This window comes from Podarcis erhardii, assembly GCF_964252035.2.
Source record: "Podarcis erhardii genome assembly, chromosome: 5".
NCBI lineage: Eukaryota > Metazoa > Chordata > Lepidosauria > Squamata > Lacertidae > Podarcis > Podarcis erhardii.
The window spans coordinates 19,564,246-19,590,224 of record NC_138509.1 but is presented as its reverse complement, the minus strand read 5'-3'; the positions used below and the strand labels follow the sequence as shown (position 1 = coordinate 19,590,224).

Here is a 25,979-nt window from a genome sequence, read left to right as displayed (position 1 = left end):
GCCAGTAGTTCTCAAAGGGTGTAGCATGAAAAACTGGTGTGGCATGAGATGGTGGCAAGTGTGGCGAGAAGATTCAAGGACAATAAAAAAACAACACATTTAAACATTTCAATACACAGTCATACCTTGTGTTGCATTTGCTTCAGGTTGCGCATTTTCATTTTGCGTTCTGCGGAGACCCGGAAGTACCAGAAAGGGTTACTTCTGGGTTTTGCCGCTTGTGCATGCGCAGACGCGCAAAATGACGTCACACGCATGCGCAGATGCAGCGAATCGCAACCCACACAGATGCAGGTTGCGTTCTGCTCATGTTGCAAATGGGACTCCAGAACAAATCCCGTTTGCAACCAGAGGTACCACTGTACAGTCATACCTCGGGTTGAAGGAGCTTCGAGATAAGTATTTTCGGGTTGAGCGCTGCGGCGACCTAGAAGTAACGGAGCGAGTTACTTCTGGGTTTCGCCACTCGCACATGCGTAGATGGTCAAAATGATGTCACATGCATGCACAGAAGCGACGAGTTGCGATCCGCGCATGAGTGGACGTGGGTTGCGTTCGCTTCTGGATTCAAACGGGGCTCCGGAATGGATCCCGTTCGCATCCAGAGGTACCACTGTAGTATAGTTCATGGGTAGGCAAACTAAGGTCGGGGGCCGGATCTGGCCCAATTGCCTTCTAAATCCGGCCCGCAGACAGTCTGGGAAACAGTGTGTTTTTACATGAGCAGAATGTGTCCTTTTATTTAAAATACGTCTCAGGGTTATTTGTGGGGCATAGGAATTCGTTCATTCCCCCCCCCCAAAAAAAATATAGTCTGGCCCCCCACAAGGTCTGATGGACAGCGGACCAGCCCCCTGCTGAAAAAGTTTGCTGACCCCTGGGTATAGTATAGTATCCAAATAACTTGGGTGGGATATACAACCAGAAACAGTATCCATGCCTCTCTTCAAGAGTGTTGGCTATTCTTTTACAGTTCTCCATGACATACTGTTGTGAACAGAGATTTTCAGCCCTGACAAATATGAAAGATCACAAAAGAGAAATCTTTTGTGTTCTTTGAGGAGTTGATGAGGAGATGAGAGTTTGTCTGTCTCAAATGGACCCAACATATTATGAGATTACTCTGCAAAAGCAAGCTCACACCTCTCATTGAGTTTGTATACACATTTAAGGTACTCGTGTAAGAGGCTCGTTTATAATTAGATTTTGGGAATGTTTCATGTTCTTATGTAGCTGCATTGTTTTATACTTTCTGGATGTGCCATGATCATATTATAAAGCAGTTGTATTCTACGTTATAAATAAAGTACTGCTAGGAGTTGTTTCTTTTTTATTCCCAGTGTATTTCTTACCAACAAAAATATATGGTGTGGTGCAAGAAAATGTTTCTTCTGGAAGATTGGCCCAGCAAAAAAAGTTTGAGAACCACCGTCTTACTCCGTTAGGGCAAGGATGGGGAACCTGCAACCCTCCAGATTTTGCTAGACTACAGCTCCCACAATTCATGGTTGCTCTCCATATGGATGAAGCTGATGGGCATTAGAATCCAACTACATCTTGCTGCCCACTTTGGTCTTAGGGTATGGAGCAGAAATGAGATGGAGCTTTGGCTGCATTGCAAGATTGAAACCATTTTAAGTTAGCTAACAATTGCAGATAAATGTGTGTGTTGTGATTAAAACTTCAGAGGCAAGGCAGGAGAAAGCGGCATGGTTTTGCATGCCCACTGGCCTTGTGACACAATTTATTTATTTAGTCTATTGACTAACTTCATGTATAGTGAACCTTTCAGCTCAAGAGCTCCAGCTGATGTACCTTACAGCAATATGAAAGCAAATCTGGGGAGGGGCATGGTGTCAGTTTAAGACAAAAGAGGGCAACTCTTTATTTTGCCATGTGTGTGTATTCCTGTTTTTTGTTGCAATTCTTGCATCTGAACTTTTGTAAAGTTCACACGGTTAATTTGCAGATGAGCCAAGTTCCCCTCAAGGAGCCCAGGTTTGAGAGAGGCTTTAGACAAAACATTCTCTTGCTTTTTATTAATGGTGAATGAAAAAACAGCATTGTTGGCCAGCCTTTTTGGCAAGTTAAGGCTGTGGTCCTGGTGTAATAGGCCTGATTCTGTGCCACGGCTTGCACCCATTGTACCACAGCTGTGCCAATGGATGAACTTCCCCACACTGGCGGCAAACTTAGAAGATAAGGAATAAACCTGTGACAGCACTAGTGTTTGAAGGAGACCACAAAGGGAGCCAGTTAGTGGAAGGTCGGTAAGCAAAAGGGAGGCCAATGGCAGCTCCTGGCTTCCAAAGCAGGCACAAAACATGATGGCAAGCAGGCACAGAATGGCAGAGTTGGAAGGGACAATGAGGGTCATCTAGTCCAACTCCTTGCCATGCAGGAATATTTTGCATGCCGTTGGAGATTTTCTGAGCTGGCTCTGCTGGAGTCAGGACACTGGACGAGGTGGATTTTTCAGTTTGATCCAGCAAAGCTCTTGCAAACAGCTAGATGACCGCTGGGGTCCCTTCCCGCTCTGCGACACTATGATGCTATAGTTCCAGTCACGTACGAAGCCGGCCTTCCAGAGTGGATTCCACTGTGTTCTTACGGGGGCGGGAGCGAGGGGGCGGGGTGAAACAGAGGGAAGGAGGCGCGGTCCCTCTTTTGATTGGCCCGCAGCAACCCCCGTATTTAAATTTGGCCGCTGCACGGAACTTTCGCGAGCCAATGCCCTTTTCGCTCCCCGCCCGTCCCCCCCAATCCCCGCTCCCCAATGGTCGCGTTCCTACAGGCAGCCCCGACGAGTTTGCTGAATAACTCAAGGCGCCCTTCCCCTCCAGCAGGGAGACTAAGGGAGTGAGAATAAAGACAGATAGCGGATCGAGCCGCGGGAAGGAGAGGAAGGAGGGAGGGGGGCGGAAAGCCAAAGAAAGTTTCTGCCTAACTTTGCTATTGCTGCTGCCACCGGAGATCAGCAGCTATGCTGGGGGTGGACGGCGTGCTGGAGCTTGGAGGGCTCAGATCGCCATAGGAAAGGCAGGAAGGGGGGGAAAGGGAGCTGGAAAGATTCAGGGCGCAAGGAAAACGGAGAGGAGCCCCCCTCCCTCCCTTCTCCCCCACCCCCTCTGGTAGGGGCCCACGAGGAAGCCGTCCAGGGTAGCAAAAGTCCCCCGCGGGGAGGAGGAGGAAAGTTGATCCAGCGAGGGAGGGGAGGGGAGGGGGAAAGACCATCTCCGAGTGGGGCAGCTTCGGGTGGGCAAGGATGAGCCTGTTGTCAGCCATCGACACCAGCGCTGCCTCCGTCTACCAGCCCGCGCAGCTTCTCAATTGGGTCTATCTGTCCCTGCAAGACACGCACCAGGCCAGCGCTTTCGATGCCTTCCGACCAGAGCCTTCGTCGTCTCAGCACCCGGAGCTGAGCTACCCCAGCAAGAGCAGCGCCGAGCTGGGCTCCTCCCTCAGCTCCAGCTATCTTAACAGCTTCTTCCAGCTCCAAAGGAACGAGGTAACGCGATCCCTTCCTCCGCAACTCAGCCTCAGCTGAAACGAGCGCTTAAAAAAATGATGATGATAAATACCGATTTTTGACCCCCACTTGGAAATAAGCTGGTTGGTTGTGGTTTTGGCCTCTGAAATGGAGCTGGAAAGGGCTGGACTTTGCTCGGCTGGGGGAAGGAAGAGCCGAGCGACCATTGCTTGGACGGGGGCGGCGGAGGGAACAACTGGGAAAAGTTTGCGGAAAGTTGCTCCCTTTGAAAACTTTTGCACCGCCATGATGCTTTGCAAGTATTTTCTCCCCCCTCCTCGGCGCCCTTTGACTCTCTCCAATGCGTTTTTCTTTTTTTTATTCCTTCTCTTTTTTTAACCGCTTGCTCCTTTGAAACGTGGAGCGCTTGGTAATCGAGTTAGCAGATTTATGCAGAAGGGGGTAGGTAGGCGGCCTCTGGAGAGACGTTTCTCTTCCGCGTCAGAGATGCAGGAGATCTAAAGAACCCAGGCGCACTCTTCGTTGCAACGGTTCAGAATTTTGTCCTACAGAAACGTTGGGAAAACAACTGGTTTTTACGCGTTGCTTACTGTTTGCTTGGTTGTTCTTAGGCTGTTACAAACGAAGCATTCCGAACAGGGTGTGCATATTGGAATGCGCTTCGAGTTGGAACAAAGTTGATTTCAGTTTCCCATCTAGATTTCTATCTCTCTCTCTTTGGTGTGTATGTGGGGGTTTACTTTGGATTTGCAGTCCAGTGAAAATTATGCAGTTGGAAACTACCTTCCCTCCCTTGCCCACGCGTTTGAGAGTGTGCGGGAAGGTGCGCTCGCGCTAGTGGGTTTAGTTCCTGTTGACATTGTGGTCAATGCTTACATGGGCTGATCAAAGTAAGGCTGATTGAATTGTCTACCTATATCCTAAACTTAGGTGATATAAATACTGATAGGGTCGCTGGGCCTGGAGGTGGGGAAGGAAGACGGAGATATCTGGGTCAATCTCAGGGTCGTAGGTTTGAGCCCCACGTTGGTTGGGTAAAAGATTCCTGCATTTCAGGGCATTGAACTAGATGACCCTTGGGATCCCTTCCAAATCTGCAGATTCTATGATCTTCAACAAGCCAGCAATCACTTTTAGCACCATCGCTTTAAAAAGCGAGAGAGTTAAACTGACCAGTATTGTGCTATTATTAACTTCAAAAGACAACTGGGCTTTTCTAGCCTGGGAAAGTTTCTAAGTAGTGTTCTTGCATTTTCATTCTCTCTGGTGTCTCCTACATGGTAAGTTTCCTGGGGAGAAGGGGACTGTATCTTCTTAAGTACCTCTGTGAATCGCCACATACAGTATTATGTTGTTAACAAACAGAAAAGCCCCAGACTGGTTTTTCAGACTTGGAGCAAAGTCACATATGCATGTTAAAATATTTTATCAGGTGGGGGATCTTCCATCTTCCTCCGTTTCAGTTAGTGGGCATTGTCACTGTCCGTGGTTATACTTTCTTCAAATGGCACTGTATTCCCCCTTCAGCTACTGCAAAAGGAAGACACTCCCCTACTTAGCTAGCCAGGATGCTGGTCTATAGTGGGTTGGGCCTGGGACCAAACTTGGAAGCAACCCCACTGTATGGTGTGTAACTTTACCTGCCTAAATTATCTGTCCAGCAGTCTCTCTGCTCCAGCAAGGCAAGGTTGGCAGTTTCACCTTTATGCAGTGCCTTTTCTTTTAAAAACATGTGGTCTTTTCACCTTTTAAAAAAAATGGATTGAGGGATTTGAAGGGAAAGGAGAGTTAATAGATGTCATTAAGTGATCATGGGCATGGCAGAAAATGGGGTGCTCATTTGGCTTTGTTGCATGTGTGTTTCAGTTAGGATGTTTATCTGCATGTAGGGTGTGTGTAAGGGGGGGGGGGGGGATTTTTGTCAAGAAGGCAAAACCAGTGCCAGAGGCATGGTGACTTCTGCCACAGGTACTGTGACCTCTTTTCCTGCTGCAGAACTTGGAAATAAACTGCTACACTCCCCAATAAATGTATATAGCTATGGGGGGAAGTGTCAGATGGAGGGTTTAAAATGTGCTTCAGGTACTTTACTTCAGTTCACATAGGTGACACCAGCATCCGCTGAAGGGTTGAAATTAAATTGTGCATTTAAGTTCCTACCAGGACAGTAGTTATTAAAAACCCCAATACATTTGTATTTAGAACTTCATCTCAGCTTCATTTCAAACATGCATGCTAACAGCAGAAGAGAGGTCCCAAGGATCTTTAAGTGGCATGTGTATAATGGGTCTTATTTAGAAAACAAGTTTAGGGAGCCTCTTGTTAATAAATCTGCCACTACTTATCCCAGTATCATTCTGTGTCGGGTCATTTTATTTGTGATGCAGTTTGCAGAATAATCAAAGGAAGAAGGGGTTTGAACGTGGCAGAGTCTGTTGTGAACACCAGGCAATCATATTGATTGCTTTAAAAAAGAAGTGACTTCAGAGGCATTTGTAAATATTCTCGTAGTGCAAATTGGTTAAAACAAAGTAGCTGGATATCTGTTGTCCTCTGTATATGTGGAACTATGATGGTGCATGATACACTTTCTGAACTTGAGGAAATAAGATAGGATACACATAAATAAATAATATTTCTGTGATTATGAGATATGGAAATACCCAGAACATGCTCTCAAGTTACACTGCATTTGAAAAAAATATTATTGAATCTTGGGCCAACCTTTGCTGTGAATCTGCACCCTTCCACAGTCAGATCTCTCTCCCTACCCCACCCCCTAATGGTACCTTTCCCAATGTAACTCTTAGTGATGCTGCAATGACATCACCCTGTGATACCCCTGCCATGCCATTCCATCTGTTAAATATGGACATGTCTTGGACTTGTATGCTTGATATTACTATTTGACATCATCTTATAGTAGCTTTCACTGGCATACCAGTGCCAATTAGTCATGCGATTTGTAAGTAGCTGCATGTCTAGAGTAAGAATGGTCCCCAGCTAAGCAGGTAAGGAACTTTACAAAAGTTGGTTCTTTTTAAATTTTAGGCCCCCAGTGCAGACATGTGTGAGCAGGCAGACTAGTAAATCTTTTTGTGTAGTCTAGCAACTTTTGCGAACTTATCAAAGCATTCCTGGGAGCTGCTTTGAAAGAAAAATGAAGTTTTGGTCCAGGTTGCAATGCCAGTTCAGTGGAACAGAGCTATGTGTTATCCTCCCACACCACCCATCTTAAAAAGCTATTTGTCAGATGAAAAGCTTTTGATTAGTCTATGAAAGCTTATGCCACAATAAATAGGTTATTATTTAAAGTACCACAGGATTCTTTGTGGGCTTCAGCAGCCTAACATGGCTACTTATTTGGGAATTGTTTAGTTTGTTAGTCTCATCAGTGCAGGAATCTGACAGAAATTTTCTTTTTCATAATTCTGCAACTTCTTTGAAGAATGCCAGCTCACAAGTTTAGGGCCTGCTACTTTCCAAAGAACACAGAACTGTATGTCTGTTGATCCCAGCTAGGCTCTTTCGTTGTTTTCCTCTTTTAAGTCATGCATCCTTCAACTGCTTATTAAGTTTGAGGTTCTTCCTAGCCACCCCCCCCCCATGATCAAGTTACTATGAAGGCAAACTATTATTTTAAAACAAATCCAGTGCAAAGTACACTGACATTACTTTTTCCTCTGCATTGTGAATAAAAAGCTAATCCAATCCTTGCATGTAATCTGTGAAAGTTGTCTTCTACAGCAGTGTTTTTCAACCTTTTTTGGGCAAAGGCACACTTGTTTCATGAAAAAAATCACGAGGCACACCACCATTAGAAAATGTTAAAAAAATTAACTCTGTGCCTATATTGACTATATATAAAGTAATTCTCTTGAATAGGAATCAAATACGTTGCGGATCGTTCTCTGCTCAGCGGGGATCGATCTGCTCTGTGTGCGGAGAGGGAGATGTCACAGCCCCGCTGCTCTCTATGGGGAATCGGATGAGAGCGGACCGCCTGTCCGCTCTCATCCGATCCCATCCAATCTGATCCCCCCCAGGACGGATGGAAAATAGGGTGGACACAGTCCGGCGCCTGCCTAGTGGGCGAAAATTTGACTTTTTTAAAAAAAAAATCTTTCGAATTTTTCAATTTTTCCCACGGCACACCAGGCAACATCTTGCGGCACACTAGTTCTACAGTACCTTCCCTAAACTGAAGCCTTAGCACTTTGCAGATTTTTGATGAGTTTGTGTTTCTGTTGATTCCTTGCTGTCTTTAACAACTCAGTCTGAACATGTTTATTTGGAAGTGAATCCTGTTGATCTACGTGGAACTGTAAGTGTGCCAAGGGATCTGGCAGTCTGAAGGACCACCCTCATTGCTTATGCATCTGCCCATTAGATCATCAGAAACCCGGCCCTAGATGTTTTCAGCCTGAGTTCGGTGGGTGACTACTGGAGACAAGGCCTTTTCTGTTTTGGCACAATGATTATGGAACTTTCCCCAGAGAAGTCTGCTTGGCGCTTTCTTTTAGGTGTCGGAGGAAAGCTTTTCTTTGCTTGGATATTCCATTGAAGACGTTTTATGAAACTGATGTCTTTGAAATTTCTGTTGCTGTTTTCTGATGCGGCTTTATTTATACTTTGGTTTGCTTTACTAATTTCAATTATTGTTACTGATATTTCCTTTTTTTCTGAATTGCCTTCAACACATACATCGAAAGGTATACTAGAAATAATTTGAATATTTGCCCCCTCCCTGCTTGGATGCCATTATGCTCTGCTCCCCTGAACACCCTATTTAAGTGATAGGACAGGTCTTAACTATACTACTTAGCTTTCAAGTGTTCCAAGCCATTATGATGCATTGTTTTCCTGTAATCCTCACAATCTCGTAAGGTTCATCAATTTTACTATCCCTTGTTGCAGATGGCAAACTGAGGCTGAAAGATACTATCACTAGTGGACTGAGACTAGTTGGTGAGCCATTGTGGTTTAGTGGTTAGAGTGTTGTATGCAAGGGAGACCGTGGTTGAGATCTCCACTCAAGTCACGGAACTTCCCCCACCCCAAAGATCTTTATTGAAACTTAACATATATACATAATAACCAAAATTCCCAATGATTCCCTCACATAAAATATATCTAAATTACAACAGCTACTTGATTATAGACTTAATTATAAAACTCACCGCCCACCCCCTACTTCCCGCCACAGCAATTCAACTTCTTTATATTTCTTTCAACCTTTTTCCTTGCATTCTATAATAAATTATTTTTGTTACATTCTGATTTTTCCTTCTTTGTTTATTGGTTTTGTTATTGCTTACATTTTTTATTCTAAGCCTATTAGCATGTCATTTTTAGAACAATATTTTGACATACACTATAATCTTCGAAATACTTCCACTCCATTCTTAACTTTTGATTTGATTGATATCTTATAATTGAAGTTAATTTTGCCAATTCTATATACTCACGGTAATTTACAAATCCACTCTTCCTTTGTTGGTGTGCCCTGAGATTTCCATTTAGTGGCAATTACCACATATGAAAAAAAAATCTTTTTATATGCAACAACAGCTGCCAGGGTAGTAATTGTCAAGTCACGAGACTTTTTGAGCGACCTTGGGGGTCAATGGTTCCCTCTTAGCATAACCTACCTCACAGGGCTGTGATGAATATAGGTGAATGAATGAATAGGCAGTGGCAGACAGCATGATGGAACAGAGGCACTTACCTGACCATCTGGCAGGCAAGTCACTGCTGCTTATCTGGGGTGGGAAGAGTGAGGCAGCAGTTGAGTCACTGTGGTGTGAATGCAATGCACCAGCAGAGCCAATCTGACATTCCTGCTAGTGCTGACCTCCCCACCATCTCGCCCCTCCTGGTAAGCAGTAGGACTCATGTACTGGGAGGACAGGTAAGTGCCTCTGCCCCATCCACTATTGTGAACAGGTTCATGGCAGAGATGATATATTAACCAGAAACTGCCTGGTTCCCAGACCTGTCTCTTAGACATTATGGTACACCAGCTCTCTTGATACCACAGGGACTCGCTCTACCAACAGCTAATTGCAACACAGTTCCGAAAGGACTTGGTTGTTCTGGCTACATTCAATTCACTTGCTTTCAGAATGATTTATTTATTTTTGCTAGTTTGTGACAAATACTTTGTCATACACATCAATCATTATCAACCTGGCTAGTCAGAGTTCTTCTTCTGCTTCCAGCAGCACTGATCCTCAGTTTTGGTACACCAGGGCTTTATTTATACAGTAGGGCACATTTCAGGAGCTGATGAGGGCCAATACGAGAAGATCAAAATGGGAGAGATGGAAATGCGATGGATTAACTAGTAGCAATTTAGCCCTTCTACAACATCACAAATCTGACTGAAAGTCTATAAGTGGGACAAACAGTGACATCATGGAGAGAGATAACTGAGAGATCAGCAGCCATGTTCTTCATTCAATATGTAGCCATGCATAGTGATAGGGAATATATAATAAATGGTCGGTACAATAATATCTATTAGAAATCTGCAGTGAATAGTTCCAGTCAATATGTAGAATTCATTCTGTTGATGCCCATCGTGACCCTTGTTGACCCTATGCCTCCATTGGTAGGACCTCTAAACTGAACATTGACTTCATTGGGAAACCATCTCAGTCTAATTGGAATTATAACCTATTTCATTTATTATTGGGGAAATAATAGCAATAAGCTTGTCCCTTATGTTCATCGGCCAGTCGATTTTTTATTTTTTTTATTTTTGGTAATTGCAGCATTCTGTGTCGTCCAGACCTGATACACTGTGGTAAATTTTAGCAATGGTTTGTTTAAATCAAGTCAACTTCACACCATGGTTTAAGAAGCAGCCTTGTTTAAACAAACCAGAGTTAAGATTAAGCAAAGTTTAATGTTCTGCTGTAATGTTAAGCTTTAGTTAATTACAAGTAAAAGGCTCCAAACTCTTCCTTATAGCCACACTGGGGGAGAAGGTGAAACTCACTGAGACTTATTCTTGTCATATTAAACTAAGGCAGGACGTTCTAATTCAACCATTGTTTGTGTGGGATATTTTGCTTTCACTGTCCTTCCTGTATTCACACCGTTAGTTGCAATACAATGGTACCTTGGGTTACAGACGCTTCAGGTTACAGACTCCACTAATCCAGAAATAGTACCTTGGGTTAAGAACTTTGCTTCAGGATGAGAACAGAAATCGCATGGCTATTTGGGAGACCCCATTAGCTAAAGTGGTGCTTCAGGTTAAGAACAATTTCAGGTTAAGAACGGACCTTCAGAACGAATTAAGTTCTTAACCCTAGGTACCACTGTATTGTGTGTTCTTTCCTTTAACACTTTTAACCCAACCCTCTTCTGTTGGAAAACTTAGGCATTCGAACCTCTTAACCTCTTAAACTGATAAATATTAACGGGACAAAATAGAGAATTGGGGGAACTCCCAACTCACATTTTTTGACAAGGTTATGTTTTTGGGCTCTTCAGGCAAGTTTCCATGAACAAAAAAATAAATAAATCAAAAATCACATTACTGTCACATTTGTAATTGTCAGCTGTACTCCCCCCTTCTTTGCGTCCATGTACAAAGCCAGTCTCAGTTTGTCAGTATACAGGTATGTGTAAAACAAGTCTCATTTGTAATTATGTTTAGTCCTTAGATTGTAGGTGTTTGAAGGCCATATAACTGCTGCTGCATTTGTGTGTGTGTGTGTCTATCTATCTCAGTAATGAGTCTAGAGATCCTTGAGGCATTAGATCTCTGTGAATTCCAACGTGAACTGACCCAGTCTGAGCCTCCTGATTGATTGATTGATTGATTGATTGAAGCGTGGATGGGGACATAAATACCCTCCAGAGTTTTGTGATATAGTGCTCAGCTCAAAATGACCCAAAAGTTATTCAAATGAATATTTTAAGATAAATGTATTATTTAGAAACGTGTACATAAAACACATATTTACATAGCTTGTGATGTATTGAAACGCAAATTTAAATATGAATTTTCATGTGGCTGAAAAGAATTGCAGATTCATGTGGAAATGGTGGAACAGACTTATGAATACATGCACACTTGACATAGCCAGGAAATGGACTGATCTGCCCATCCTCAAGTGAGGTAAAATCATTTTAAATGCTGGTGTGGTTGAGTGGTAAAGGCTGCAAAGGTGTGCCAGCATTCTCTGAAGAATGCCCCATCGACACTGCGGGATTTAATGCATGAGATTGGACTATAAAAACATGAAATAGGGGATCTCTGGTTCAAAATTTGCCACTCAGTAGGAAACTAAGCAAACCTCTATTCTGCCAGCCTCAGACGCCTCCACCCCCAGCTGCAATATGGGGGCTATAATGGCGATCATGTATATGACATGCTACGAATACAGTGGTGCCCCGCAAGACGAACGCCTCGCAAGATGGAAAACCTGCTAGACGAAAGGGTTTTCCGTTTTGGAGGCGCTTCGCAAAACGAATTTCCCTATGGGCTTGCTTCGCAAGATGAAAATGTCTTGCGAGTTCCTGCGGGTTTTTTTCCCCTCCCCCCCTTTTTCTAAGCCGCTTATCAGCTGATCTGCTAAGCCGATAAGCCGCTAAAAGCCGCTAAGCCACTAATAGCGCTAATCCGCTAAGCCAATGGGCTTGCTTCGCAAGACGAAAAAACCGCTAGACGAAGAGACTCGCAGAACGGATTAATTTCGTCTTGCGAGGCACCACTGTACAGTGGTACCTCGGTTCATGAACTTAACCCATTCTGGAAGTCAGTTCTTAAACCAAAACCGTTCTTAAACTGAGGCATGCTTTCCCTAATGAGGTGCCCCTCCACCATTCAGATTCCATTCTTAGACCAAGGTAAAGTTCCCAAACCAAGACACTACTTCCAGTTTTGCAGAGTTTGTAAACCGAATAGTTCATAAACAGGGCTGTTCTTAAACCGAGGTACTACTGTACTCAGAAAGTGCCATATAAATACTAGGAATAATCACAATCTCTGCTTTTAGCTGGAAGTTGAAAACATGAATAATGTCCTTGTGCGGTGGAAGAGGAAATAAAGCACATTTCCTTGGCGTGGGGTATGTGGATCTAAAATTGCTTTATTCCCATTACCTCTTCACAATGCATTTAAAATGACATCAGTTGGTTGGGTCAGATCTTATAGCAAATGCGAAGGTTGGAGCAGGGCAGTTCTTTGACTCTGTGGGAATAACATTGGCCCATGAAGAATTCTGCAAATATGCTGCTGACTGAACTTGGCCATGGATTTCATTACCTGCCCCAGGAAACCTTGAAAACAAGCAAGGAAGTGAAGCCTTGTCCATAGCTGACTCACAGGAGGCATCCCTTCCCCCCACCCCCAAAACAGGTGTCTGTTCTGGCCCAAGGTGTTCTTTAGCAGTTGACCCCATCCATTTTTAGCACACTGCCTGCCCACATGTGGAATGTGATGATGACACCAGATGGAATAAGGAACGCTTGTTGGGGAAACATCTTACCCATGCTGCGTGGTGATGTCACTTTGCTGATTAGTTGGGTGCATCCTGGTTCCCAAAGCCGGCCGAGTTAGCAGCTAAGGAACTCCTTGGGCCAGGACGCCATATTTGGACTAAGGAAGGGTGGTCAGCTGGGCTTTCCCTTGCCAAAGATGGCATGAATACTCTGGAGTATTTCTATGGTATGCTTTCATTCATGGCTTCAAAAGGCTTTGAAGTCATGGAGTTATTTTCAAGGGCAGTTCTACACTCATGGTTCTTAATGTTAAGTAAGGGTTAGGGAAGGGTTTTGATAACATAGATGGACACATGACGTCCTACTTTTTGTATTTATAATGCATTATTACCTTGTCGTTTTTATCACTTTATTTTAATGTAAAGCCTACTTACCTACGAAGAAGGTCAGGCCACAAGAACTAAATCTTAGTTGTTTTCCTTTTTCTTAATTAGCTGTCACACACTCTTGGATGCCTTGATTAAAATGCTAACTTTGCTTCTCCAAATAAATACATAAAGAAATAATTTTGAAATACTGACATGTGCAAATAATAAAGGACATACAGGGAGGGAGGAAGAATTAAAACATGACACCAGAGGATGGAGCAGAGCAACCAGCAACCCACAGAAAGAAACAGGGTTTTGAAAAATGGTGTGGCTGAGTATTACCTACATTTGATGAAGAATACCAAGGTAAAAAATGTTTTAATTAACAAGTATGCCCTGTGATGTTTTAGAACAGAATATCTAATATCGTCCTAATAGGGGGAAATAATGTTAAATAGGTCAGTGTAGATCCAGCCTAACTCTTGTTCCCAGGTTCCCTGTGGCTCCTTAGAAGCTTATCAGAGGTTTGATGTTGAATATGTTCTGGGATTGATTGCCTTTAGCAATGGTGAGACCCCCTCAGGTCTGGTCAGGTTCCTATTTGAACTGATTGTGCACATCTAACTATACATCCCTGAACTCTCTGTAACATGCAGGAGGTTTGTGGCAGACATGCAAACATTGCTCAGCAGACAAATCAACACAGAAGGGGTTCTTTAAAGCACAGAAGGTTTGACCACCAGCATTGCAAACTTTAATAATAATAATAATAATAATAATAATAATAATAATAATATTCTGTTGAATTGAGTGTAAGCGTTCAGGATGGGGGAACAGAATAAAGTTGGAAAACAAAGTAACTATATAGGGCATGATCCATCCAAGTTTACACACTATTACATCCCATTGATTTCATTGGGTATAATATAGGTGCATGCTTAACACTCCCATGCTTAACACTCCCAGGGAACAAGTTTTAAAGCGCTTGATTTTGGACTGCTCTCATTGTATTCATATTATAAACACACTTTTTAATATATATAAAAAGCACCCTTGGTTCAGCCATCAGGGATGCCCAATCGCCTTACCCCACCCAAGCAAAGTGGCTTGTGATGTTGTATATTCCTATTTCTTGACATCCTAACTTCTGCAGTATGATTTGTGCCTTTTGCATGCTTGTGGGTTGGGCTTCCATCATACTTCTTTCCAGGTGGGCATCCCTTTTCAGGTGGAGATCCTTTTTAACTGGATGGAACCTAGAACTCCTGTATGCAAAGCATTCACTCTTCCACTGAGCTGTGACACCCCCCTCCCCTAGTCTGAAACAAGGGATGGTGTGTGTATATGTGGACGTGGATACAATTCCCCCTTCCCCCCTCCAGGACAGCATGCCTTTGCAATTCAGAGAGCTTCTCCCCGTTCATCTGTGGACTTGGGAAAAAAAGGAGAGGAGGAGGGTTGCTTGCTTTCCTTGCGGATTCCTTTCGCCTTCCAGTTTTGTCCTATCTTGGCATTGCCCAAGTCCAAGCAGTGACGAGGACTGACACATAGCTAGGTATAATATTTGGAAAGTGACTGAACAAGGAGCAAAAATAGCAACAGGTTAAGGGAGCAAAATAAGCAAGCTGGAAATGTGTTGCTGCGTGGCTGAAAAGAAACGGCAAAGGAGGGATCTGTCTGTGGGAGGGGGAAACAGACAGCCTCTGAAGCGTTGTTATTAGAGAGGGCTTGCAAGGCTGCATGGTGGTGCCTGTGGATGTGACCAGCATGCTGACCAAAGAAACTGGACAGAAAAAAATAAAAAAGCACCACCACCCACAAAATGCTTTTGTGTTTAACCAATATTTTTGTCCCTCTAGCTTTTCTCATCACAGTAGCTGCCTTCTGAATAAAACCCTGATGGCTATAGTGGCTTGGTGCACAAAAGCCAATTGTGCCATCAAAGAGGTAGAATGATAGCAAACATAAAATGAGTTCATATTTTGTTCTACTTTATTTTTAAAGTGCCCTTTTCAGAATACTGCTGCTACTACTACTAATAGCAATATTAGCAGCAGTGGGTTTATTGTTAACATGGCAATGCCTAATACCTAGAATATAGAATGGATTCTAGGACATCAAGATGTATTAAATTGGTGCTTGAAGTTCATTAATATCCCCAACTCTTATTAAGCCACTGCTTTTAGAGCTTGATGTTTTAGAAGGGATTTAATGTTCTTGAATCAAGCCAATTAACTAGTGCTTTGGGTTAGCGATCACTGAAGCCAGTGACTGAAAGGGCTTACGGATTATTAGACTCTTATTAGGGTTGACATATGTCCCAGTTGGCCAGGTTTTGCCAGGATTCTGGCCGTGTCCCTGGTGCCCCTTTGGCTCAGGAGCTTTTTTCAGATCCCCAGCTTTCATTGAAAGAAAAGGAAGAAAAGGCAAGTCTCTAGCTCTTACAGAAGGAGAGGTGCAAGTTGAACTATGCAGGCAGCAATCTGCAGAATCATTTTGTGCGGGACCCCCACCCGTATTATTGTAGCGGACAAGTGAAGTCACACTAGAACATGAGCCGTTGCCTTATTCAAAGGCAATACCATTGGCCCATCTAGTTCAGCTTTCATTGAAGTAAACTGATAGTGGCTCTACAGGTTCCAGGCAGGAGGCCTTCCCACCCGTATTTGGAGACGTCAGGGATTGAATCTGGGACCTCTTGCATGGCTGTGACTGGCATGTAAGGAAAGTGATATGAGTAGAGATAGGAAAATTAGAGTCACAGATTAATTGTCTGGGAATGCAACTTCCTGGTTCTTTCTGAAGTTATTCCCCACCCCCAACCCCTGAGCAGAAGTGAGAGCTACCCATTGAAAATAATGGAGAAAGTCAGGAATTTTTTTTTTGTGTGTGTGTGTGTATCTGTGTTTAGCGCCTTTGAATGAATGTGTGCCCCATCACACATGCACAAAAAGTTGCAGTAAATACAGATTCATGTTCTTGATAACTGAGGGATTATTTTGTCTGATTTCTTTCTCTTTAAAAAAATAAACTTTAGATATCACAGCTGAGTAAGAGCAGCTTGTGACACAGTTGCTTTTATTTTCAAATGAATCCTGTTTCTCAATAAGTGCTTTTCAAAAAAAGAGGGGGGGGAGCATCAGATCTAGGCTGTGTAGGCTACAGTGAAAAAAACAAGTTCTCTGCCTCCCTTGATTCTAGAATAAATGCTGCCAGTATTCTGCCATTGTTGTCCACCACAACCATTGGGTCTCTCAGGTGTGTGTTTGTGTGCTCAATATCTGGACCTTCCTCTCCTGATGTGACAGGATTTTTACTCGCCCTTAAGAAAAGAAGCAAAGGCTTCAGCAGCAATGAGACATTAATGCCCCTGCTGCAGAGTAAAGGTAAGCCGTAAAACTAAGTTTGGCGTTATCAAGCCATGTGTGACTAGTTCTGGCATAAGCCCCCTCGTCTGTTCTTCATCACATCCTTTGTAAATTTTTAGCCTTGTCTGTCAGGCTGCAGCAATTTTTTGCCTTACTGTGCAAGGAAGGAATTTTAAATTATTCACATGCTTTAGATTTAAAGAGTTGGGTTGTATGCCAATGCAGAAAAGCCAAATGTCTCCGTTCTGTACACATAGTATTTGGCCTTACCATAGTGGCAAAACGGAGCAGTTGGTTTTTAAGAGGTCTTTTCAGCGATGAAAAATAAACGTTAGGTTGCGTATCCAAAGTCGAGTGATTCATTCCTCCTTTCACTGTACAATAAAGGCACTTAATTTACATCGATTGTGTTGGGTTATGTAGGCCCGTGGTACAATGCTGATAATTTAGAAAAATTCCTTTAGTGGGATAAATACGCTGCACCATTATATTACAGCGAAACCAAAGTCTTTAGAACTTCTGTTGCATAAATCAACTCCTACTCCCAAAGAGAACAGCAGAAAAGCTTTTCCATTGCAGTGCAATATCCAAGAAAATTCTGATAGCACACAGAGATAAATAATACCTTCCTAAATAAGCCTAAGGGAAGACTGAAAAATCAAAATAGGTGGGAGATTCAGGCTGGGTCTACATATGCAGCAGCATGAGGTGGGAATGAAGTGGTAGAATGCTAAGGTGGGAAGTGGAATTCTAGCACAGCTTTTTGCCTACTTTAACACTGAGGGATGTTCTAGAACAGTAGCAAAATGTGCATTGCCTTCTCCCATGGGATTCCTGTTGGTGGACCACCCAACGCCTGTCCCCAAGTATAGGAATGAATGGCATGTAGGTGAGTGACCTAAGACAAGAGATAGAAATAAGGTTCACCAAGGGACAGACTGGAGAGTAGGCTAAATCCCCCCCCCCCCCGGTATCTGGGGAGGGGGTAGGTTTTCACTCCTCCATCAGCTATGCCCCAAGTGACACCTCATTTATTTTGCCCCATAGACTGTCTATGGCACATATTTGAAATCCAGGATACATCCAATTATCCAACACCTTCATTTCCATTTCTTCGTCACACTGGTGGCATCTCATGGACAGGAGCAGCATTTCCCAACTTGGTCTCCTCTAGATGCAGTTGGACACCAAGTGCCATCAGTCCCAGGAACCATAGACTGTCAGTGCACTATGCCAATCATTTGGGGATCCTTTTTCAGTGAGCAGACTCACCCAGAAAACCTTCCAGAATCTTCTTTCTCAGTTCAGCTCATTTAATGGTGATTTCCCGTTTGGGAATAAGCACCTTGCCCATTCCAGTTCTGCTTAAAGTATTAATTGAACAATTAACATTGCAACATCAATTAAGTGTTGTTAGCCGCCCTGAGCCCGGTTTTCTGAACCGGGAAAGGTGGGGTATAAATAAAAATTTATTTATTATTATTATTATACAACTACTGGTCTAAGGAAAATAAAGTATATACAGAGAATCATGCCTCCTCCCTGCTGTCTTCAGTCATCTGGACAGAGCAACAGCCTCTTTCTTTCTCCCCTTCGCAGCACGTCTAATAAAGAAGTCTGTTGCTAAGGAAACCCTGTTGCTGGGGGGAACCTGTTGCTAGGAAAAAAATTCTTGCTAGGAGCAAAACTATACAAAGACTACTTGTATAGTCTATTTTTAGACTACACTAACAGCAGTGAGGGATTATGGGAACTGTAGTCAAATGATACCTGGAGAGTATCTGACTGGAGAAGGCTGGTCTGCAGATCAAACTAAGATCACATACATAATGCATTTAAAGCACATTAATACTGCTTTAGCAATCATGGCACACACCCTCCAAGAATCCTTCGAACTGTAGTTTATCCCTCACAGAACTGCACTTCCAAGCACTCTTAACAAACTATACAGTCCCGAAGATTCTTTGAGGATGTCTTATACTTCAAATGGAGTGGATGTGACCTAAAATTCACTGGTTTTTGAAAATCAGGAAACTTTGGGCTGGTTCCACCTAATGAGTCCCACTAATGGAAGCCCACACAAGGACTTTCACTAGCCCAGCAGGGCTTTCCTCCCTCTCCTCCCCTGGTGTGCCCCTTGCACCCCTAAAATTGGGGGAAACCCTGAGATTCGCAGTTTAAAAAGAAAAAGAAAACTCTGGAAAAACCCGAAGGATGGAGCAAGCTCACTAGACATTGATTTTCCTCTGGAAAAGAAAAATTGAAAACAGGGAGGTGGAATAGAATGGAATGGAAGAGGACGTAAGAGTTCCAGCCAACCAGCTAAGAGAAGTATTATTATAACCAAGTGAAAATACACTGTAACATTTTGTTGCAGGTTGCACTTGCAGTAATGAACTTATTAGCATAGGTGTTACTTAACTGATTTCCACTTTTGGGGACTGAACTGTGCTTTCAAAGTATCTTACAATATACAAAGAAGCATATATATATATATATATATATATATATATATATATATATATGCACAATGGCTATAAAATTAAAGAAAAACCAGAAGCATAATAGTCAAAATGACACAGCCATCAGATTTTGAGCCGCCTCAATTTAAACAAACCCAATGCATTTAATAATATTTAAAAAATGAATGCCATCCTTTACGAATCTCTTCTTATGAGAGGACACAGAGTGTGAATTCCTGCAATATTGGTTGCCGATGGCAGGGGTACCATTTTGAATGTATCTGACAGTTCTGGTTGGGTGGTCTAGCACTGCAGCAGCTTTACAATCAACCTGATTGGTAATTTCCACTGCCAATCCAGATTAAGTGCTTACTACCAGAATCAATACTAGAATTGGCTCACTTAATGGTAAATGAATTATCAGTAATTTCAGTCACTTTCCTCTGACACTTTTATCATCCCCACTCATGAAATGCATGCTGCTGTGCTTAGACAAGAAACACACTCTGTCCAATCTAAGTAAATTTATTTATGCCCAGGCATTTATATCATTTCAGCAGAGAGTTATAGTATTTCATGGCCTCTTAAAATGACATCAAAAGCAAATTATTCACATTTTGAAAACATGCAGGAATTAGAACAAAGCTAATTTCGACGACTAATTAAAATCCCAGAGGAATAAAATGTAAGAAATAATTTGCAGTTACATGGTGTTTACTATTGCAGTAATATAGTCATTCCCACTTGGCCAGCTATGCATGTTTTCCTTCTGATTAGTCAGACTATTTGTCTGCTATATAAAATGGATTTATTTATTCATTTTAATTCAAGAACCCCACTATGCTAACATCCTAGATTCTGTCTGTTTTAGTTCCCAACATTTTGTCATATTGTAAATGGAGGATGAAGCTGCAGAATTGTGGCTGGTCTAAAGCCACAGATTGAATTCAAAGCAGAAGTAAAGTCTGAGGCAGGGATTTCCTGCTAAGTCTTTTCAGTACTATCTCTCAGTTAAATGCCAAATTAAAGTCACCTCTGACTCAAAATGAAAGAAAAGTCACCCCTTTTCTAAAAATAAAATAAAATAAAAACCCTCTCACAATGTACTTGGTTTAAGGAGATGCACAACCAGTCCTTGAATTTAATGTGGCCTAAGAGAAAATCATGGCTAACTGTGGCTACATTTTCTTTCAGTATTACTTTGCACTGTGAAACATTTTAAACAAACTGATAATGAAACCGTATCATGAAGGGATTCTTCCACCTTTGGTATGCATGCTCCTGGAGAGTAAAATTATAAACCAAGGATTGGAAAGAAAATAGAATATGTGGGGCAGGAATATCTAGGTAAGTTAGAGCCAGTGGGGCATAGTGGTTAAAGAGTTGGAGACCACAGTTCCAATCCTTGCTCAGCCATGAAGTTCAGCGGGTGATCTTGGGCCAGTTACGATCTCTCAGCCTAACCTACCTCACAGGGTTGTTGTGAGGGTTCAGGGGAGAGGGAATGAACTATGAACACCACCTGGTTAGTTAACAGAGCTAGGTAAGACCTTGACCCAAAAGTTGGGAGAGCAACAGCCAGCCAGGGCAGACAACAGTGGGTAAGGCAGACTGACTGAGAGCTTCCACACCTGTGGTCTGATTTTATAAGTTTCCCCTCTCCCCGCTTCATAGGATTTGTGTGTGGTATGACATAATGTGTGTGATTAAAGGTAGAACAAAAAAATTAAGGGCTGGCACCCCCATTGTTCTGCCTGGTCCAGCTCTGAGGGCCTTCTGGCGGTTCCCTCACTGCAAGATGTGAGGTTACATGGAACCAGGCAGAGGGCCTTCTTGGTGGTGGCGTCCGCCCTGTAGAACGCCCTTCCATCAGGTGTTAAGGTAATAAACAACTATCTAACTTAGAAGACATCTGAAGGCAGCCCTGTTTAGGGACGTTTTAAATATTTGATGTTTTATTCTGTTTTTAATCTGCTGGGAGCCGTCCAGAGTGGGACGGATGGGCGGGAAATAAATAAATAAATAAAGGATGCCGCAAACAAGCAAACAAACTTTTACCCATGAGCAGCACAAATTCCGCAGTAAATTCCTGCCCAAGAGTACCCTGAGTTGTCTTGTCCTGCTCTAACACATGCACCCCCCCTTTTTCTAGAAATACACCACTGTAAATGCCACTGGCTTAAGTTCTGTCTGCTGAGCTGGCATGAGGGATTTACTCCAATGTATTTCTGACTCAGCTGGGAAAGCCCAGGGCCTACCATACCCAAACTCTCTCATCCCGGCGGATCTTGGGTTTGGATTGCACTGTTAGTGTAGGAATTACAGCAACACATGAAGAAGCCTGACTCCAGTCTTGTATTTTATTGACAGCAACTGTCACTTATTATTCTCAACTTTTTATTTGAAAAATGTTCGTCTCTTGGTTTGACGGTCTGAACCAGAAAAGAAAGCTAGTTGCTTGGCAATTCTGCTTTCATGGTGTTCCAAATGAAAGGGCCTGTCCACATGTGGGGCAGATTTACATCTCTTACATGGAGCTATGGCTTTGCAGAAGCCTATTTTGTTTGTTCCATTAATCCCCAGTCTAGAAGTTATGAAGTATGAGGACATGTTTCTTTCTAAAGGCCAATTAATTTCCATTTTATTGAGCAATAAGCCTGTTCCTCTTGACATATATTATGGTGGAAAATAAACCCGGCTTCCAAGAATTTGTAAGCCTCACTTGAAAACTAAACCTCATTTATTTATTTGTTCTGTTCATTTTAAAATAATTGCAGTGACGGTTCAAGCAATCAGCGTCATTCAGACGATACCGCTGCTGTTTACCACAGTTACAACAAATTCATCTGGGAAAGCATCATTTGAAAAATTAACATTCTGGATCACAATCTTGAAAAGAAAACTGATTTTTTTGGGGGGCCCTTTTCTGTTTCCCTGTGTATGGATATATTTACCTCAGAGATACTCTGTCAGGGCACCTACACCATATGCTTGGTAGATTCAGCATTCCTTCTACTTCCGACAGTGACCTCAAGATTGATCTCTTTTAAATTCTGGCAGTTATGTCCGTGGCTCTGCCAAGTGCGCTGGGCTACATTGGAACAATATATGTATATATATATACACACACACACAAACAAAATGGTTTCAGATCTACAGCTTAAAATGGAATTGCAATAAAAGTTTCTTAGCCAAACATTTAATCCCCAAGGAGCTCTGCAGGAGGCAAAACCTAATTCTTAAGTGTGCTGCTCTTTAAAAAGAAGTATTGCTATTTCCCTCCCATCTGGAGCATTTAAAGGCCCAGCAGAACGAAAGCTGGCCCCTGCTTCCCCCTCCCTGCTGCTGCTGCTTCAAGCCATAGGTCAGATTGACATGACGTTTCCTGCAGGAAGCAGAGACTTGAAGCAGAATCCGACAACAACTATTGATGGGCTGGAGTTACAAAGTCCTTGCTCATTTCCCGCTTCCCTATACTGTATACCTTTCCTCCACCCTTCCCTCATTGGCGATCCCGGCTAACACCCATAAAATTATGTGCCTATTTTTAAACTCAAAAACAAAAGCAAGTGTTGGGTTGGTTGGTCAGCCAACCAAATTTTAACTTGTGCACCTCCCTTTTGTGGGGGGAGAAAGGTCAGGGAGGTTAGTAGACTGAAACTGCAGGGACATTTCGGCTGGAGGCTATTCACTGACAAGAAATGGGAAGGCGGTGTGTGCGCGTGCGTGAAATGTTATTTGCAGAGTGAATGGCCACCCTTGTCCCTAATATAGTGCTCATGTGTGTAGGGCTTCTCTTTAGTATAAGTAGCCGGTTGTTTAGCATTCAGAGGATGAAAAGGCTCCCTGCAGAGCTTTGGACAAGAATTAGAAAGTTCCTCTAAGTCTGCGTCTCATTAACTGAACTCTCAACTTCCCTGGGATTTTTATTTTATTTTAAGCTATCTGCACCTCGTATAAGGGACTCTCAAGGTTTGTCACTGTGTCACCTTTGACAGCCTAAAATTCAATTCAAGCCGCCTAAAAGCCCAGATTCTGAGTGTTCCAGTCTCAGTATTTTGCACAAGGGATTCGGTCTCATGCCAGAACTTTAGGTTTGCACAATTGAAGTGGAATAAAGCACACTGTCACCCTAGCTCAACAAATTCCTTCCTTGGGGGTTTTAAAGCAGAAGTTGGATGGCCATCTGTCATGGATACTTTAGTTGAGATTCCTGCATTGTAGAGGGTTGGACTAGATGACCCTTGAGGTCCCTTTTAACTGTGATTCTATGATTCTGTGTAATGATGCCTCTGCCATCTTTTGCAACAGTTGCCACAACCTACCACGATACTTTTCCACATCAGCTTGCTACCCTAGTGAAACACAGCGGATGGGGCTATAACCCCAGTGCAGCAATTGCTTCATCCTGTCTTAAACGCTAATGTGCTGATACAGCTCTGGGCAATTACATGACCTCTTACCCAATTCCTTGTAGATTTTATACTACTATATTTGCAGCGCTGGTTGAAACTGGAATCCTCACCTCCTCCCTTCCCAAAGGAGCATTTTTTTGGCCGCAGAAGTTAACATGCCCTATTTTCATTATTCTGGTTTGTAGTCCAGGTGATGTCATAATTTCCACCGAAACCCCTTGGTTTCAGAGGGGCTTATAACTTTGGCCATAAAAAATGTTCACTGTGCTGAAAATTGGCACTGAAAGATGAAGCTATCTGACCATTTTTATAAACATGTAGATGCAGTGTATCAAGTTCTATTTATCCCTACCCCTCCACCCTTTAGAACTGCCCCCTCCCAAAAATAAATGCCATTTTTCTGGCTCACAAACAGGTCCCACTGGATGTGTCTTTGGAATAAAAGTAATACACGTACATGCTTTTGTGTGCCAAAATAAAGTACTTTGAGGCAATTTGTCACATCAGCAAGAACATGTTTACTGTGTTCCTTAAATATATATATATCAAGAAACAAACATGGCAACAGTAAACAAGGGATCTTAAGGAATGGTTCTTATTTTGTAGTGGGGGGGACAAAGAACATGGAGACATCCCAAACCATTAGAACTCTCCTGCTAGTTCAGCTCTGTCTGTGTTTCTGCTGCTGTGTTCCAGGTATGCCGCAATGTGCCCAACCAATTATAGGGTCCTTCTATATGTGGGATCTACTCTTATGTCTTAGTATGGCTGTGGGCATCTACAACTCAAGCCTATGCTGCTCTACTCAAAAGTAAGCCTCATTGAGTCCAATGGAGCTTGCTCTCAGATAGGGGTGGAAGGAGCTGCCAATTTTGGTTTTCTCAGTTTCTCATTCTTCCAGTTTTAAATCCATTTCTCCACATTTCTGCAGCAATTTCTTTAAATAAAAAAATTCACCAGCATTTTAGTGCAAATTTCTACCAATTTTTGTTTGCAGTGTTGACGAGTGTTCTCATTTTTGCAAGCAACTTCCCCCAACGTAATGCATTTTGTATGCTATTTTCACTGTTATATTAATATCGAAGCACACTTTCCCCTAAAATAGATGATTTTGTAAACATCATTTGCTTGGAGAACTCCACTGCAAAATTCAACTAAGTGTTGAATTTTCAAAAGATGGCTGTGTTTCAATTCTCATATCGTTCTGAAAAGTGCAAATTTGATAGATTTGCCTTTGAATGAGAAAACAGTGGGGAAATGTTGGTGGGGAAAGGGTTAACAGCCTCTGCATGCCATGGCCACAATCCAGAATTGAATCAACCCCCCACCCCCACCCCAGCTTTCTTTTTGGTAAACAAAGAGACGTGGCAACTCACGTCACACACATGAATAAAAAAAATGTGCTACTTCCAGTCATGTGCTGTGTTTGATGCTGAGCTTCCTCTGTTGAAATATAGCACTGTAATGCAAAGGTTTCTGTTCTGCGTGTGTGTGCATACAGGAACATGCAAGACCAAGAGTGTGTAAATGAAAGCAGTTTCCAGATGTGGGGAAAGGTTTTTTGGAAGGCTGCAACATTAGTTTGACATTCGTAGCACTTCCTCTTAGCAACTTGTTGCCAGGATTATTTCCCTTCGGTAATGGGCCTTCAGGAACGTTCATCCCAATGGAATCCTCATGAATCATATGAAACAACCGGATGACTCAGGCTACTTCAGTCAGCAAGGGTGCAATCCTGATGTTCTATCCTTGTGAGTGCGTCCCTTCAGTTCCACTAGAACTTATAAGTAAAAAAGAAAATGAATGCCTATCCAGATCTGCTTATAGGCTGGTCGAAAGTGTAGTCAGACTGGTTAGGGTTTTTTGTTTTTTTTAAAAAAATACATATATATGTTTTGTTTATTTTATCTTTTGATCAGGAAGGCCTAACCTGGGGCAGAGGAAGAAGCTGAGTCCATGGTTATATTTTCCAGTGCACAGGTCAGAATCCAAAATCCAGGAGAGCGGTTTGTCGGGAAGGGGGAAGGAAGTAGGCGAAGCCAGGCGAGCAGCAGGAAGGGCTAGGAGTTAAGTTCATCTGGAGGGCGATGGGGAAATTGCCAAGGATGCAGACTGTGATAGGGAGAGAGTAGGACTGAAGGGGAACAGTAAGAGAAGAGCAGGCAAGCTTGCTTCAGATGCCTCCACAGCAACTGGGGAGCTTCCTCCCAATGCAAATACGAGCTTCTGAGAAAGTGTGAGGAGAAAAGGGCTCAATTTTCCTTTCCTGTCTGCTGTGATCTAGATCATTATCACCACACACAGAGAAATAGTTGGTTCTATTTGCATTTCTTTCTTTAATGCTCACACGTTAGATGCAAAGGTGTTCCATGAGTAGCTTGGTCCTCCTTTAGAGTCAGCAGGTTCAAGTGAGAACA

General features: G+C 42.7%; 1 protein-coding gene across 2 annotated transcripts in view; it reads left to right on the top strand.

Moving 5' to 3' along the window:
• Positions 1 to 2,786: 2,786 nt before the first annotated feature.
• Positions 2,787 to 25,979, top strand: part of ZCCHC24 (zinc finger CCHC-type containing 24) — a 109,548-nt gene continuing 86,355 nt past the window's right edge. For both annotated transcript variants that reach the window (XR_014157095.1, XM_081864434.1), the window contains exon 1: positions 2,787 to 3,508. Coding sequence is in view for 1 of the 2 variants with exons in the window: in XM_081864434.1 (XP_081720560.1) it covers positions 3,266 to 3,508 (243 nt within the window). In the remaining variant the exon portion in view is untranslated. The remainder of the gene's footprint in view (positions 3,509 to 25,979) is intronic.